The sequence below is a fragment of the Diabrotica undecimpunctata genome, chromosome 7, assembly GCF_040954645.1.
Source record: "Diabrotica undecimpunctata isolate CICGRU chromosome 7, icDiaUnde3, whole genome shotgun sequence".
NCBI lineage: Eukaryota > Metazoa > Arthropoda > Insecta > Coleoptera > Chrysomelidae > Diabrotica > Diabrotica undecimpunctata.
The window spans coordinates 22,518,359-22,536,460 of NC_092809.1; the positions used below are offsets into that span (position 1 = coordinate 22,518,359).

Consider the following 18,102-nt stretch of genomic DNA (forward strand, 5'->3'; position numbering starts at 1 on the left):
AAGAAGTAGACGACGCCATGAGTAAGAGAGGCCTAAACGATGGAGAATGGGACAACAGAGAGAGATGGAAACGGTTAAGCGAGGGAAGGCAGTGAATAGTGTAGAATCCCTGAATATATAGAAAAAGAAATTGTATACAGTTTTCTCAAAACAGCGTGATTAGGAACTACTTTCCGGTGATGCAGAAAATAGTAAACAGTGAATTATACAAAATGCTCGAATAGGATCTTGTAGAACTGTATACCCATCTAGTACTTCGTTTACCGATTGTTTTGGTTAAAAAGAGAATAAATACCAGTTTTCCATCGATTTTGTGGTGACGAGTACTTTCCTAGAGATACTTTTGCCTAGCTCCAGTTCTCATTTGTCCAGGCTTTCCAAATATTTTATCTACAAAGTATGCACATCTTTAATACAAAAATGTGTATGGTCACAACAGAATGATAGTTTATGCCAATCGGTCGTTATTCACTGTACAGAAAATAACTACAGATGAAAAATAACATGCAATAATAAAAATGAGATAATATCCAGTTACCGTTTTGTGGAAATTTTTTGTATCCTGATAAAACAGTTTTGGTATAAAAAAAGTTTTTTGTTAAGACACAATGAATGTCCACTTCAGAGACTTCGATGGGCTGGTCATGTAGTGAGAAGATTGCCAAAACGAGCCCTAGATAGTAAAATACAGAGCGTAAGACCAAAAGAAAAGTCACGGAACAGGTGGGAGGATGAAACGGCAGCGGACGCGCAAAAAATTAGCTAGACGTGAGAACCTGGACGAGAGAGATAGAGACATATATCTAAGATAATCCCTATCTAAGAGATATATAACTACATAACCATTAGTGAGCGTTACATGAATGCAGTAAAATCTGTAAAAGCTTTTCCGGTGCCGATGTTACGGTTAAGCTGAAGCTTAAAAGGATAAAACAACAGCGATCTTCTAACAAAGTGGATATGGATTTTATTAAAAACAACAGTCAGGTGATTGCAGACAATCTAGAGAGCAATATTGACAATAACGAACAACAAGAAACAAATCAAAATGATTATAAACAGGTTAACTTCGAACTTAAAAGCAACAGTTGATGAATGATGAGATTTTGAATCTAATGGACAAAAGACGTAAATTTACGAATCAAAACATTGAAATAAATAAACGAATTAATAAGGAGATAAAGAATAAATTAAATAAAAGAAGTATCGGTTCAGTACAAAAACCTGAAAATAACATCATTAATAGAGATGGCAAACTGATTATCACAAATATGGATAACATAGACAGATGGAAAGAGTACAATTGAGGAATTGTTTAAAGATGAAAAGACCGATCTTAAAATTAAAGAAGTAGAAAACACTCACAAATGTTATTGTTTTCAGTAAAACGATAATACAACCAGAAGCGGTAAAAGCTTATGGAGAACAACTGGAGAGAACCAACAGTATCACTTATCTTGGTTGTAATCTAAATGAGAACTGGGACATGAGCAAAGAAATTAGAATACGTATAGAAAGCCCGACCTGCATTTTCTAAGATGAAGAGAATCTTATGTGGAAACAATATTACTTTGAGACTGAAAATTAGATTAGTAAGATGTTGTATCCTCTATTCTTTTCTATGGTGTCGAAGATTGGACTTTACGGATACACTTCTAAGACAACTTGAAGCCTTTGAAATCTGGGTGTATCGGAGAATTCTGCGAATAAACTGGGTAGGTAGAGTTCGTAACGAGGTTGTTTTGCAGCGGACGGAAGGGGTCAGAACAGTTAAAAATCGTAAAGTGGAATATTTTGGCCATGTTATGTCTCACCCAGGGAGATATAATTTACTTAATTTAATAATACAAAGCAAGATAGACGGAAACGTCATGACGTAGAAGAGAAGGGAACAGGAAGAATAAAAAGAATATACTGAAAACTACCACAGAAAATGAGATCTAACTTCACCTAATCCAAATTTGAAAAGCGAGTTGATAATTCCTAATATGCTGAACGATTTGTGTCATCCATAATGGTAAAACTACTGCTCTACCATTAACACCAAAGAGATCGATGCCAAATTGTTGGTCTACCGTTATAAGGACATAAGACGCTGAAAAGTATGTAATAGCTGATTAAGGTTTAAACTCTCTATTTTCATTTAGACCGAGATTGGTTCTCAAGGACCCTGATACATCAAATGTGGTCGTTTGAATCTGTCGATTTCATAATTTATCATTATTATTACATTACCTTAACACAATAATAAATAACACAAAGTTTAAATCAACATAAAAAGGTGATAAGGTGAACTGCTTCAGTTACATATCTACCACCAAAAATGGTTGGTGGTTATAAAGGAAAAATAATTGAGGAAAAAAAATTGTCAGGAAAAGATTCCTATTGATAAGAAAATTGAATAAGCGTATAAGAAACTCATTAATACTAATGACATCAAATGCATGGAAAATATGGAAGAGTGTCAGATAATGCTTTCAGTATCCACTGAGATTATTATCTAAAAGGAAGACCACCACCGGTTAATAAACAATAATACATATATATATATATATATATATATATATATATATATATATATATATATATATATATATATATATATATATATATATATATATATATATATATATATATATATATATATACATCGTGCTATCATTTTAGCATCGACAAATTTTACGTTTTTTTCTATTTAGCATCGTCTTGCAAAGTAGCTATAGATGACACTTAATAAATTTACCTTAATAAGAAAAAATATCTAGGTTAAATAAATATAACAGCTGAATTAAGATAAAAAAAACTGTTGACCCCAATTAGGCGGCGCGACAGGTAGTCTCAATGTCGTGATTTGAACTTGACTCAAACCGATCAATATTTATGTATCGAAATATTACTATAACTATTAACATCGGCAACATCTATTGAAATACAGTGATTTTACCTCCAGAGGTTAAAATGTATGTTTGATGTAAAAAATTTAATATATAAAAAAATCGGAATATTGAAAAACCGTCAACGGTGCAAAGCCTACAAAGGTGCACTAAACGAACATACACGACTTATACATAGAAAATGATAGCTAAATTGCTTTTCTAGCATTTCTTGTTGATGCTAAATTACTGCAACGTGAAAAGAGTTCAAAATGATAGCGGGATGTATATATTAATTTTTTTAAAGAAATTATCTTAACACGTTCACTGTCCTACCGATATTTTTTCGTTTCGATATTTGTATGCCCCATATGTGGTTCATAGGACGATACGATATTATTATATTACCTATGTCCTACGTGGGTCGCAAATTAAAAATTCAAAATTGGGTAGAAAGATAAGATGAATATTGGTCCTGTTTTCTGGTCATCAACTGTACTGAACACTTTTTCAAGATTTACATTTAGTGCAACAGGTAGAGCAGTTATTCAAATTACTCAAGATATGAAACCGATAGATATATTTTTAGTGGATATTTAACTGATGAAATACTTATTTAAGCTTTTATTTCATTTACAATAATTCTTTCATTTTATCCAGTCCAGTTTTGGTGAACTATCTGTTATTTTTTAACTGAATAAATTTCTGAAAAAACCAAATGCAGCATTTTTATCCTTTAAAGTCATGTTCGAAAAAGCAACACTTTACCGTAACGTTCTTTTTAATACTAGAATAGACTAAACCAAGCCTTTGCGACCCACTTATGGTTCGAGGACAGTGAAGATCAATCAATATACACAATCAAAATGATTCAGCATATCATTAAGCACTCATTATAAACTATATAAGTAACAATATGTCATCTAAAAACTTTGAAGTAGAAAGACGCAACTACACTAAGAAAAATGGGGATTGATCAAACGAAGATTCATGATATTTGAAAATATACTTGTACCAGTTTAGTATAGATACTAACATAAGTATAAAATGAGAGTTATTTTTAGAGGAAATCAATCAGTTCCAAAGAAACCTGGTTTTCTTTTTCCAGGAACTTTTTAAATAAAATTTCAGAATCATTGACTTTAATCAGAAGCATATTCGGTAAAAAGCGACTTCAGAACTTCGTGCTTTAATAGTTTTATCAACTTGTACTTGAGTGGTTTATTATTTATATAAAATAAACATATATAAAAGTATATAAATACTTTTTAAAACATAATCGTTGTTCGGAAATCCCCATACAGAAAATCCAAATATATTTTTCTGGTAAATGTGCACTTTGCATACTCGTTTCTGGAATAATTTCTTTCAACTTATAAAAACACAAGCAGTTCTGTAATAGATTTCATACTTTTCAGTAATAATAATTATAAACTTAGTCAAAATACGTTTATAATTATTATGTACAAAAAATATGCAATAAGCAACCTCCAATCGTCAAAAATGAGCGAGCATAAGAGCACTTTTGCCATTTTTCTCTTAATACTAAAAAATATTGACAAAAACCTGACTTTCAGCAATTCTTGTTGTCGAGCGCTTTAGAGAACAAGAAACTGGCTGAACCACAAAACATGAAAGCACTAATTAAATTAACTTTTTAATTGCTTAGAAGGGAACATCCATACTACTACGTCGTAGAGAAGAGGTGGGGCTTTGCTTATTACGGTGGACTACGATAGGTGGGAGGGAGATATAAGTGCACATCCAACGTCGTTTGGTGTATTCCAATTTGTCACTATTGTCTCCATAAATATAATTTTTTACTAGCTTCTACCAAACGGGAGCATTATTCAAAGTATCAGATAATCATAAAAAAATAAAGTTTTAATACTATATAATATATATTATACAGGGTTAGCCACTCAAAAGTCCGCCCTGATATTTGGAAATATTCATTGAATTCTATAAAAATGCTAAAACAGGTAGATTTTTATTCTAAAAGGGCCATGTTTTAAGGATACAGATACCTGTCCAGTGTAAACTCCCCCCCTTCCAGCAGCCCAACCCTTAAATTTCAAATAAGAAATATAATATGTGGGGCATGTTGTTAAGACATCCATATTTTTTTATTTCAAAAACCGAATTCATAAATTCAAATTTATTAAAGTCGCAATATATCCGGTTCTAATCAACGAAAATTATTTTTTTTAATTCGGGGTACCTCTTGGCATAGATAATAAAATGCGATTAGTTAATTTGGGAATTGTTTATGTATTTAATCGAGTAATTTGTTAAAAAATTTAAAATAAATATTTATTTTATAAAATTTTACCTTTTTATTATTATTATTAGAAGAGGTTATTTCTCCTAATATTAAATTTAAGCAACAAATTAGCAGAAATAACTTTACAAACTCATTTTAAAGGATTTTCTCAGTAAAACTGTGTGACTTTTCCATATAATTTACCGGTCTTCGCCTTTAGTACTTAAAATCAAATACAGTCCGAAAAATGAAAGATTATCCATGAACGATCATATCAATCACTTATTTTGTATAATTTGCCGTCTTTTTATATAAATAACAAACATTTGTTATAGAAAAACACAGCAAATACAAAATAAGTGATTGATGTGATCGTTCATCGGTAATATTTCATTTTTCCGTCTGTAGTGATCTTACTTTGTTTATAGGCTAAAAAACCCCGTTTAATCTTTTGCACATTTTGTTTATTAGATATTGTTATCACCAAATCTATTACAACCAGTTGTTGGATACCTCTATCAAAGAGTGTCATGAAAAAGGCTTTTTATTTGCTAATTTCTCTGGCCTATTAGATGATGGATTAATACTACAGTTATAATTTGAATTATTTGTAGATGTCTTAAAATGGTGTTTGTAAATATTTAGTTGTAAAACAAAATTTTGAGATAGAATGAACATCATTTTTATTCAAAATAGTTATATAAATCGAACACAAATTGAGAATCTAGTGACATAAAAAAGATTAGACAAATTCGAATGTGTTAGTTTTATTATATCAGATAAATACTTGTAAATATTACACACATTACTGTAAGATTCTTGTAAATAAATAATATGTTTAAGTTTCGATGATCCAGAATAAAGATATACAATAAAATATAAACTAAAGCCAAATCTAGATTTTTATTCCTATAGGTTTTGTAGCACCTGTCCAACACTATATTTTACCATATAATTAAAAAAGCATTAACAACTTATTCAAAAACAAAAGAACCACCATTAATATAAAAAGTTTATTATTTTTTTAAATAAATGCAAGAACACTTTAATGTTTTGGGGACAACAGTACATAATTTTTCAATTATAAATATACTTATAAACAATGTTAGTGAAAAGAAAACTTATTGAAATGGCAGTTTGTTATCTATCTTAAAAAACTATCAACAGGATGAAGTATTAATGCATTAATAAAATAATGTATTTTTCAGTTGACTCCACTAAATTTATAAAAACGTGAACTAATTCAAAACTTGTATGTAAGATATTTAACAGAAATATAAAACTCTTTTTAAGACAGTTTATAAACAATAATTCTTACTTCATCCTGTATTCTTCGTATTACTTACTACTGTTGTCTAATTGCAATTTTAAGTGAGTTTTTTGTCAATAACAGAATAAGTTGTGTTCCTCGTGTCCTAGAAAATTATATTAAGAACATCACTTAAAAAACAGTTTAAAAAGCGTCCTAAGGAGCACAACCTATTTCTGTAACATTCCAACCTTAACTGTAAATAAAAAATTAAATGAGATGTTAACTTTACATAAGCCTACATCTCTCATCTACTTGTGGATCACCTTGTTGATGGTGGAGTTCTTCTGATAGGTAACCAGCTGCTAATTCTCTGTGTCTCAGATGGGAGCTTGTTAATTGTCTTTTAACCCTAAAAATAAAAAAAAAATCAAAAGTTACAATTTAAAATTATCATCAAAATGGAAAATAACAATATTCCAAAAATTAATTTAATTAGTCAATTATTACGGCTTTCATTCATAATCCTATTCTTGGATGAGGTGGATTATTTCTCCATGTCATTTACACCTTACTGTGTGTCTTTGCCGCTGTCGTGACTCTTTTCTATTTCTTCCTGTCTTTCCACTGAACTTTCCCGTCTTTAACATTAATTGTTCTTATATCATCTTCTACATCATCTAGCCATCTTCTTCTGGGCCTTCTACACCTGGGTCATAGTGGTGACAGTTAGTTATAGTTCTCAACATATCTTACTGAGTGTGGGCGTCTCTGTATAACCCTATTTTCTCCCTTTAATTCTTCTTTAATTCTGACATTTGTTTTCATTCTTCTTTCTCCAATTTACATGCATTTCCGCTTTTTTTCAAGATCAGCAAAAAGAACTATCATGCTGGACGACACAGTGAAAAAAAAAAGATATTTCGGCAGCACCAGCAATAAGATGAAAATTTAACGAACTGTAAGAAACATTTTTGAAAACAAAGAGCTTCTAAAAAATTGCCCAGAGAGTATATTAGAGAGCAGCGAGAATAATTTTACCACAATAAACCAAGCAGCGGCGTTGCTGGGATATTTAATTAAATAATGCAAGTTTCATTTATTGGCTTACATCTTTCGCTCAAATAATTCCCTACTGTGAAATTGTTTTTAAAGAATTTCAATCTCGGTCTTTGGATGTCGTTAAAATGAACAGATTTTTAAACAGTTTTGACAAAGCCATTTCAAATATTCGTAACTTAGACCGTCCTCCTTCATCACCGAAGAAGCGCCATCCTTCAATATGATATTCTGCACAAAAAAAGAGGTGTGTGATATCCTGATTAATCAGGCCAAAGATAGGTTTCATTTTACAGAACATTTCTTGGCTTCAAAACTTTTTTTTTCAGAAAGAAAAACTTAAGTTAGAAATTATTATTTATGGCAAAAAAGATTTTCACCATGCGGAAGTGCATGGCAATCTTACAACCTCTTTCTATGATAGAATCTCTCTGTGATAGAAACCTGACCGAATATTTTAGTGAAATTGTCATGTTATTAAAATTAATCTGTACAATTCCAATGACCAGTGTCGAAAGTGTACCATTCTACATTGAAAAGGATTAAATGTTTACTGAGAAATACAATGCACCAGAACATATTAAATTCACTTGCTATGTTAAGAATAGAAAAGGAGTTGATTTCCACAATTGCAGACTTTAATGCCTGTGTTATCGATGTTTTTACAAAGACAACAATCGAAGAATGGATTTTTTGTATGCATAAAATGAATAAATTCAATAAATTGAGTATATAAACACCCATACATGGTGAATAGCATTTTTTCATATTCCTCCCATATTCTGCTGATCTGTTTATCTTCAAATACGGTTTCTCGTTTTTGGTTTTCTAGACCTCTTGTTTTGTTGTAGAACGTATTTTGTGTTGTTGTTGTTCAATTTTTTCTGTTATTCAGTCTCTTCCAACGCCTCTATGGTCCATTTGTTAGAGTTTGCTTTAGTTTGATATCATTTTTTTTATCCGAGCACACTCATTTTTATTACTACCAGAAAGTGGTCCGTGTTCACGTTTGTCCTTTTGTAAGATCTCGTGTCTAGTGTTTTGTGTTTTAACTCTTTGGTTGCTACGATGTGGTCGATTTGATTCTCACTGCCAGATTGGTGTCTCCAGGTTGCCTTATATGTTTTCTTGGATGCTCAAATTTTGTCGATAGGAAAGTCATATTTAGTGTTGCTGTGAATTGACACATTCTGTGTCATTTGTTTTTTCGTGTAAAGTTTCTTTTCTGTTTCCGACTAGGTCTTTCAAGTATCCCTCTTTCCCCAGTTATACGTTTGCGTCTCCCAGTATTAATAGCATGTCTTTTTTTGATATTTTGTCTCATGCTTTATTTAGGTTTTCATACAATTCATCTTTTTCTATTGGAACGAATGTTTTAGTTCTAGGATATATATTTATTAATGTTATACGTAGTGTTTTCCCATTATTAGTTTCAGTGTGGCGATCCTCCCGTCTATCGGATTGAACTTTTTTATGCTGTTTGTGAGTTTTTTTATTCTTGTAAAATCCCACTCAATTCTTGCCTTGTTTGTCAACTCAGCTGTACATAAATACACATTCTCCTTATGTGATTTATCATGTTTTTTTTTCAACTTACTTCTTGTATCGCACCGATGTCTATTATGTATTTTTTTAACTCTCTTTCTACTTTTTCGATCTCTCCAGTCAGTAATACCGTCTTAATATTTCGTGTTGCTATTTTTATTATATTTTTTGCTTCCTATATATTTTTTCTTTTTTGTTCCCTGATCTTTGGACGTTATGCTACCTTTTGTTGTTTTTCCTTGTTATCATCATCAAATTTAATTTTTGCTGTTCATCGCTGTTTTGTCTTCCTTATTGAATAGATCGTGTAAATTACAAGTTTAGATGGACAACATCGTTTAGGATGAGGTAGAAGCAAATAAAGCTGATAATGTAACTGCGAAATTTAATGCAGTAAATTATCTACATTATTAAAACTTTTAATAGGATTTTGAACAAATTAAATACAACAGCAATGGCATGAGATAAAAAGGGGATTCAGATTGAATTAAGCAACATCCGGACAATTAAGGTGCATATTAAAAAAAATTATATCTCAAAAAATATTCATTGGTTATAGCTCACAAAATAAAAAACAAAAAATATAATGTATATTCATTGGTTATAGTTGACAAGTCTGAACACTTGAACAAAATAAATAAAATCGTAAGGGCACAAAATGAATGAAACAGCAAATAATCTTAAAGTTAAGAGATTGACAAATAAATCAAAGGATTATATACGTGAAAAAAAGAGAGAGGTGTAGAGAGATTTGTAAGTACAGTAGAACCCCTCTCGTCCGCTCTCGGATAGTCCGACGCTCCGGGTAATCCGACCTGCTTGGCTTCGCGGAAATCCCCGGCGGTCGATTTGTTTACGACGAAAATTTCTCCGAAAATCACAATCCATTCTGTCAGTATTATTTCGAAATTTGTGAGTTAAAGTGTGTACATTATTTTCAACATGTCAGGAGCAAAACGTAAACACGTTACGCGTTCGTTAAGTGAAAAACTTGCTGTGCTTCAAAGGCTGGACAAAGGTGAATCACTACAAAAAATTGCCAAAGAACTGAATGTAGGCGTTACGACTATTAAGGATTGGAGAAAAAATCGAAAAGAAATTGAATCACATACAATGACGATAGTAGATGGAGAAAACGCTCTTAAAAAGCGAAAAACATTAAAAAAGCTTAAACTTGAACTGCTTGATAGTGCTCTATGGATGTGGTTCAGTCAAGAAAGAAGGAAGGGAACTCCGATATCTGGCCCAATTATAAAAGAAAAGGCAATAATTTTGCACAAAAAACTAGAAGTCGGAAGTGAATTTAAAGCCAGTGAAGGCTGGATTGATCGTTGGAAAACCCGTCATGGTATCCGGTTTGTCTCAATTTGTGGTGAAAAATTATCTGCTGACGTCGAGGCGGCTAAGGAGTTTTCTGTGAAGTTTCAACAAATTGTAAAAGAAAATGAACTGTTACCTTGCCAAGTCTATAACATAGACGAGACAGGCCTAAACTATAAAATGCTTCCAAACAAAACCTTAAGTGCGTCAAATGAAACCGTAGCGGGAACGAAACTCATGAAAGATAGGCTAACTGTTGCTCCTTGTAGCAATGCTGATGGAACACACAAGCTTTCGCTGTTTGTCATAGGCAAATCTAAGAAGCCCAGGGCTTTCAAAAACATAAACTTATCATCCGTGCCGGTTTATTATCGCAACCAAAAATCTGCTTGGATGGACTGCAATCTTTTCAAATCTTGGTTTTTTGACGAGTTTGTGCCATGTGTTGAGAAGGACTTGACGAAAAAAAATCTTCCTGTTCGAGCTCTACTGCTATTAGACAACGCACCATCGCACCCTTCTGAGGAAGATTTAGTAAAAGGGGATATAAAAGCTATCTTCCTCCCACCAAATGTCACATCACTTATCCAGCCTATAGACCAGGGCGTGATAGAATGTTTTAAAAGGCGTTATCGCCGAAAATACATAAGCTCGATTTTAGAAAAATCCGAAGAAGGATGTGATATTTTCCAAGCCATGAAATCACTCAACATTAAAGATGCTATCTATACAATGGCTGAGTTTTGGGCAGAACTAAATCCTGACACGCTAAGAAAATCTTGGCGTAAGCTTTGGCCAGAAGTTATGATCGAAATTGACCAGGTCGAAGATGAGCAAAACGACGTGCAGGAAATCGTTACCAATCTTCAGACCCTGGATGCAAATATACCTGCTAGTGAAGTTGAGGAGTGGATTGAACAATGTGACAAAAACTGCGAAACCAGTGAAGTGCTGAACGATAACGAAATTGTTGCCGCTGTTATGGAACGTGACGGTGACGGAATCGTGAACTCAGAATCCGACAGTGATGATGATGACGAGCCTCCTGTCCGGATTTCACACACCGATGCCAAGAATGCTTTTGAAATTGGCCTTCAGTACATTGAGCAGAACTCAGCATCAACACCGATGGACATCGTGTGGATGAAAAAATGGAGGAACATTGCAGCTAAATCCAGAATTTCACCTTGTAAACAAAAATCTATTACTGATTTTTTTACTAAGTAGGCCTACATAGGTAAGCACTAATTTTTATGCTACCTTTTTTGACATTATATATTTACATACATATTTAATAAATAATGTACAAACAAAAGCTTTCTTGTATTTTATTGAAATATAATTATTTATTATATCACTGTAGAGAATAATACAGTCGTTTTTTAAAAACACATACATACGTCATACACAATGACTTTTTCTGATAATCCGACCTTTCTTGCGTTCCGACCATACTGCTAGTCCCGAGGGTGACGGATTAGAGGGGTTCTACTGTAATATTATTTGATAAAATGATGAAACATGGAATAAGGATGATAATAATATATTCGCGACCATGCAATATAATGAAAGCAAGAAGGTGACAGGTTCTATTCCATTTGTTTCATGAGTTTAAAATATGATTTTAGATCTGTACATATGGGTTATATAGTAGCTACAACTGTTACGGGCCCATTGCTGTTACAACTACAATTTCATTTTTAAGAATTTAAAACATTTTTAATTTTAAAGAATTTCTTACCTTTCAGAGATCGCCACTTCATCGCCGTTATTATTCAATATTGTGGTGACCATGTTATCACCTACAACCCATTTTTGACCCTTCATAACTAAATTATTTGGAGGTTCGTGATCTTTGTTGAGGTCAGAGCTCCATATTGTTACATAACCATTAGCCTCCAGTTTTAATGACCTAGAAATGTACAAAATATTATTAAAAACAAGAAAATACAGTATATAAAGTTTGTGATCTTGCCTAAATCTGTATTTCAAATATAAATTTTATTTTGACGAATGGAATACGATTATTATATAAGTACCGTTATAACGTAAATTTTTGTGCTAATTTAAGAAAATATATTAAATAAATACTATTTTAACAGGTTGAGTGCCACAACAGACACGGGTGTCTTACTCAGAGGTATCTGATTAGTATTTTCAGAGCAGACACCCGTGTATAATATGACGCCTTACACATTTTTGACTATACTTTCACAGTATCTACAAATCCTCTGTATTTAACACATCGGTCGGCTAAGGCAATGGTTTATAAGTGACAACTATAAACTCTTTAAATTTTCTTACTGGATTGCTTTTTCTGAAGGTTACAAAAATACTAGTTTTGAAGACAAATATTTACTTTCATAAAAAATAGTACACATAGGCACTAATTATGTTTTATTTAAAAAAAAAAGAGAATGACACTTGGGGAATACTTCTTATGAATATCTGTAGGTTAATGAAATTTTGTGTCCACTTATAACTGAATTTTTAATATTATTTATAATAACACTACACATTTCAGTTCTTTAAAATTTTAAAAATTTAAAAGTTTATGTAATTTTAATTAATATTAATTATAGTTACTTAATTTTATTTTGTTTAACTTTAGTTTTATTTATTTTTATTTAATTTTGTTTTATTTAAGTCGATTAAACTTTATATAATCTTCTTATAATATTATATAATTTTCATTAAAAATTTTGTTGAATGATTTTAGCAATTTTCAAAATTTGTTAAATATAATATAAAATGATTTCATTTTGATTATCATTATATTCTAAAAATAATCATAAATAATAAGTGGGTATATTAATAATTTTCAATGAAAACTTTTGTTTATTTTAAGTAATTTTATTTAATTTTACTTTTAATTTTTATAATTTTTTATAATTTCTTATATTTATTTTTATATTTTTTTATAATTTTTAAAATTTATGATTTTTAATAATTTTAGAGAACAAAATATAAATATAAGCGATGTAGCTACATTGAGTAGTATTTTGACAAAATTTTCCGAAGCTAGTGTGTGCAGAGTAATTAAAACAGACGATGAAACCAACGATAATAATGCAGTGAAGGTTGAGACAAGAGAAAGGAAACAAATAAAATTGGATAATACAACCAAACAGACCATTCGTCATCAGTACATAAATTTTATTTCAAAAAGGAATTACCAACAAATACCAAATACATGTTTTGATACGTACTTTACGTGAAATGAACTTCAGGTATTTAAAGAGAAAGAGGAATAGTACTCTTATTGAAAAAGAATAAATCATTTTATGGCGCAGAAAGTATCTGAAACAAATAGCAGAATTTCGAAGAGATGGGAAAAAATATACAGATGTAACATGGTTAAATGAAGAACATATTGTGACAAAAATGTGTGACTACTATTGACTTAAAATAAGAGTACCTTTTATTACTAGAATACCTGAAAATCTAATAATCTAGTATCACGAATACCTAAAAATTGAACACAAAAAAGTTATGCGGTAAAATAACCGTTGACCCACCCAAAACCGACACCTATGACCGGTACTAGAAATTGGCAATTAATGGAATCGATTCAACTCTAGGGGATAAATAATCGCACCAGTTTTCGTTTTTCTAAATAGAAGCGTTCTAGAGGCATTTAAGACAAACTAATTACAAACAGTCATCTTCAAAGAGCTCTAGCTCCCATAGGAAGCATTTTCGGACTAGGTGAATTGGGTTAAATTGTCTTAAAATTATCTAAGGAATCTCCGGTCAACGTTTGTCAGGAGAGTTTCTGGACACCCGGTATAGTGTATATAAGATTACATAATATGTATTTTTTCAATGTAATACAAAATATCTCAAAGTACCTGTGAAATTTAAATGTGGTTTCCTCATCACCAACACGTCTAATCACTTGCCATCCTCCAAGTGCGACTTCTTGATTACTTTTATTGTGCAACTTAACATAGTGTCCTTCTGGATCGACATCTGTGACTTCAATGTCACCTTTTGAAGAACTGTTTACAGAATAGTCATTTAAGCTTGATTCTTGGCTTTCTTCAAGTAGTGTTCGTTTTCTTTTGGCTCCCAATCTGACTGGAGTGCGACGTTGGGACGAGCTGCGTTGACTTCTGTGAGTTACTTCATGAACTTCACTACCTAATATAAAATAATATTAATTATTGAATGTTACACACGATGAGCCGTTATAAACAACGTAAAAATATCAATTTTAAAATACACCTATTAGGAAAATTAGTTGGAATATACTTCTTTTGTATACTTGAAAAAATTGGAACATTTAATAAACAAATTAAATATCTCAAACTATTGAGTATTTTTCAACCAATTTTTTTTTTGCTTTATATTGTTAACATGACGCAACTTTTCCTGAAAAATAAAATACTTATATCTTTTGTTTTCATCTAAACTTTGATATAAAATTTGTTTCAACCTGTAACGAATTACATTTTGATTTTATTTTATTTGATCAAGCTATACCTAGGAAATATTATAACATGAAAACCAAAAGAATAGAAATAAACAATAGACTAGTGAAAGCGAGAAAGTATGCTTATGCATTAAATAGGTTACCAGGGAATAGAAGTATATCAAATGGTGCCCAACTAAGAATATAGTGAACGGTAATTAGGCTTAATTACATCAGAAACATGGACGTTAAATAAAAAACAACAAGAAATAGTGCAAACTCTGGGAATGAAAAGCGCTAAGGAAAATATTTGGAGAAAAAAATGGCTAACGGTGACTGGCTCACGAGGGAAAATTAATTTTTTGCACTCAAATGTATTATAAGGATTTAATAACGGCAATTATACGAGAATAAGGAAAGAGAGACCTTCATTTCTTTATAATTTTAAGAAGGAAATTCAAATACTATGAGAAAGTACAACATTTGGAATATATGTATTTTCGTAGACTGTATCAAGTCCATCCTGTTATTTGTCTTGTCGTTCCTTTTTACTTAGTATCTTACATATTTTGTAATTTACTTCAACTAACTAAAACTACCTTAACCTAGCATTAACAGAAAGGTCTAGTCACATCTATACGGACTTATACTATTATTCTACATGATCCTTACCTGTTGGGGTAATATTCAGACGAGCTTCTTCAGATTCGAGAAGTTTACGATAAGCAGCTATCTCTAAATCAAGAGAAACTTTAATATCCATAAGATCCTGGTATTCTTGAAGTTGGTTAGCCATTTCTTCTCGGAGTCTATGTAATTCTCTTTCTAGCATTGCAAGATCTTCCACGTGACGCAAGCGCTCGTTCTAAAAAGTAAGTTTAATTAAATCTTATAAAATAAACTAAAAAATTCCAGATTTATTTAAAAATTAGCTTCATCGGAAGGAGTTACAGCTAAATTATGTCTTTATTATCAGTAGCTATTTTTTAAGGTTGGTAATTCCCAAAATTGTCAACAAATGCATATCCTATCAGCCATAATAGAAAATAGACTATTGAGTAAGTACTTTAAAAAGGAACTGCAACGTTAAATGGGTTTTATTATTTTCCTAGTCAATGGACCCCCAAATATCAAAAAACCGCGGAGTGCTACCATTTAAAGGGGTGCGTTTTTGAGAAATGGGTGAATTTGTCCCTAGGCACTTTGGGTGAATTCTAAGTAGTTTTAGTATATTAACATCTACAAAAAAGTTGTTCAAAATTAAATTTTCTATCGAAATGTCACCTTTTAAAGTTAAAAATATTTTTTTTTTTTTTTGACAAAAATATATTCAAAAAACGAAGCAAAGAAAAACAAGAACACACTTTCAAGAACAAGAACTTTCTTTTCAAAATGACATTTAAGCAAAACTTGTTCTTCAAAGTATTTTAGTTTAGAAGATTTTTGCTATTTACGGCAAAATGCAAAAATTACGTACGAAACACGCACTCTTCATCTTTAAAACCTATTTTAATTTTTGTCGATATGACACTCTGATCAAAAGCTAATGAATTTTTACCGTTGAGTAGATACAAATTTTATCTAAAATATTGATTTCGCACGCGTAACACATTAAATCGCCGGTTGCTTCAAGCGTTGTTTTGAGAAAAGGTTAATTCTACAGAAAAAGTGTTAATAATCATTTTCTCAGCTACATTTCTTGTTTGAAACATTTTTTTCTGCGATTCTTGGTAAACCGATGATTTCAGTTTCCCCTCAGCCCTTTCGAGGGGCGGTTTTCGGGGGAAGCCCGGGATTAGGAGTGACAAACTTTTTTCGGGTCTCAAAATTGACATTCTCCGCAAAATTCAGCTTGTTCGTATGATTTTTAGAAGTTCAATGGCATTTTCAATTGTTGCAAGCATCACAATTTGACGAACCACAGTTCCTTTTTTATGTATCTTTGGAAGACCACATAATCATTGCATTAATGGGTTACTAGGAACTTTGTATAAGGAACTAACTAAAGAAATTAACAAATTTTGTAAGAAAATCTTTAAGTGTCTTGACGAATCTCTTGAACGGATAATTGGAAGAATAGCGAAACCGTTATAATTTAAGAAATTAGAAATTTGTTGAGTTATTGGGTTTGGTTTAAAATGACTTGCTGAACATTTTTAAACTAATACAATTTAGTATAAAACTACTTACCTCTAATAACTTCTCCAAATCTCTAGCTCTCGCTGCTAAACCAGCATTTTGGTTCTCTAATTCACTAATTCGAGAATTCAAACTATCAATTCTGGTTCTAACTTGTCTCAATTCATCAAGAGCACCGGAAGCAGATGTCTGGTGTCTGTCATTAGCCGATTGCAAGTTTTTAATCTTCTGTTCATATAGCAATTCGATTTCGCCACGGTTGTTGGCCATTTGACCTTCATATTGATCTCTGAGATCTTGTAGAGCCTCTTGAAGTTTAGCCTCGTATTTTTCTGCCAGACGACCATCAATTTCGCTAATTTCTACTTGACGACGAGTACGAGTTTCGGTCAACTGTTGTTGATGGATCTGAAAAAAAAAAAAAGGAAATAAATAAATGGAAATGTAAAATTGTCATAAATGGAAATGTAAAATTGTCATAAATGGAAATGTAAAATTGTCATAAAGATTAACGTAACATTATTTTTATTTTATGTGGAAAAAAATATTTTATTTTGTCTTTTTTAATCGGCGCACCTTAACTGGCTCCCGAACTCTATAAAACCACTTTAATCCTATACAAATTGGCTCCCAAACCCATACATGAACTGGCACCCGTCCATTACAAAATTCCCAGAAATTGAATCTCCTTCTGAAACTTGGATTTTGAGGAAAAGAGATATAATATACACATAAAAATTATTGTATGAACTACCGAAAATAAAGCTAGATCTGGTGTTCGACAAGGCTGTGTCATTTCTCCATTGCTCTATAACTTGAACTCTGAATGCATATTCAAACAAGACCCCCAGACGACCAATGGTCAAGGGGGAATAAATGTTTGTTTTAATAGGAGAGCTATTTCTTTAAGCAATTACTGTAATTTAATCTGATATCTTAGAGAATAGATTTTCTCCCTATCTATATTAACTATCCGTTAACGATAATTTTAGAATTATTTTGAACTAGATACATCATATATTATCAATTAAATATCAGTTGTATAAAAAGTTTATTATGTAAAAACAACAATTTACATACCATTCAATTTATGAGAATTAAATCAAAATGTTGAAGTCAAGTCAAGTACATGTGGGAATGAATTAAAGCTTAGAATATTAATAAAAGCTTATATTGTTATCGAAAAAAAAAAGTTAGAGACAGTGTTAATAATGCAAGTAAACACTCAATTATAACAAGC

General features: G+C 31.4%; 1 protein-coding gene across 1 annotated transcript in view; it reads right to left on the reverse strand.

Annotated features, from left to right (window-relative positions):
- Nucleotides 1-5,883: 5,883 nt before the first annotated feature.
- Nucleotides 5,884-18,102, reverse strand: part of LOC140445055 (lamin Dm0-like) — a 34,770-nt gene continuing 22,551 nt past the window's right edge. The window contains exons 2-6 of the mRNA XM_072536847.1: nt 16,914-17,270; nt 15,396-15,588; nt 14,161-14,452; nt 12,051-12,221; nt 5,884-6,797 (exon numbers count right to left, since the gene is read on the reverse strand). Of these exons, the coding sequence (XP_072392948.1) occupies nt 6,674-6,797; nt 12,051-12,221; nt 14,161-14,452; nt 15,396-15,588; nt 16,914-17,270 (1,137 nt within the window). The 3' untranslated portion in view covers nt 5,884-6,673. The remainder of the gene's footprint in view (nt 6,798-12,050; nt 12,222-14,160; nt 14,453-15,395; nt 15,589-16,913; nt 17,271-18,102) is intronic.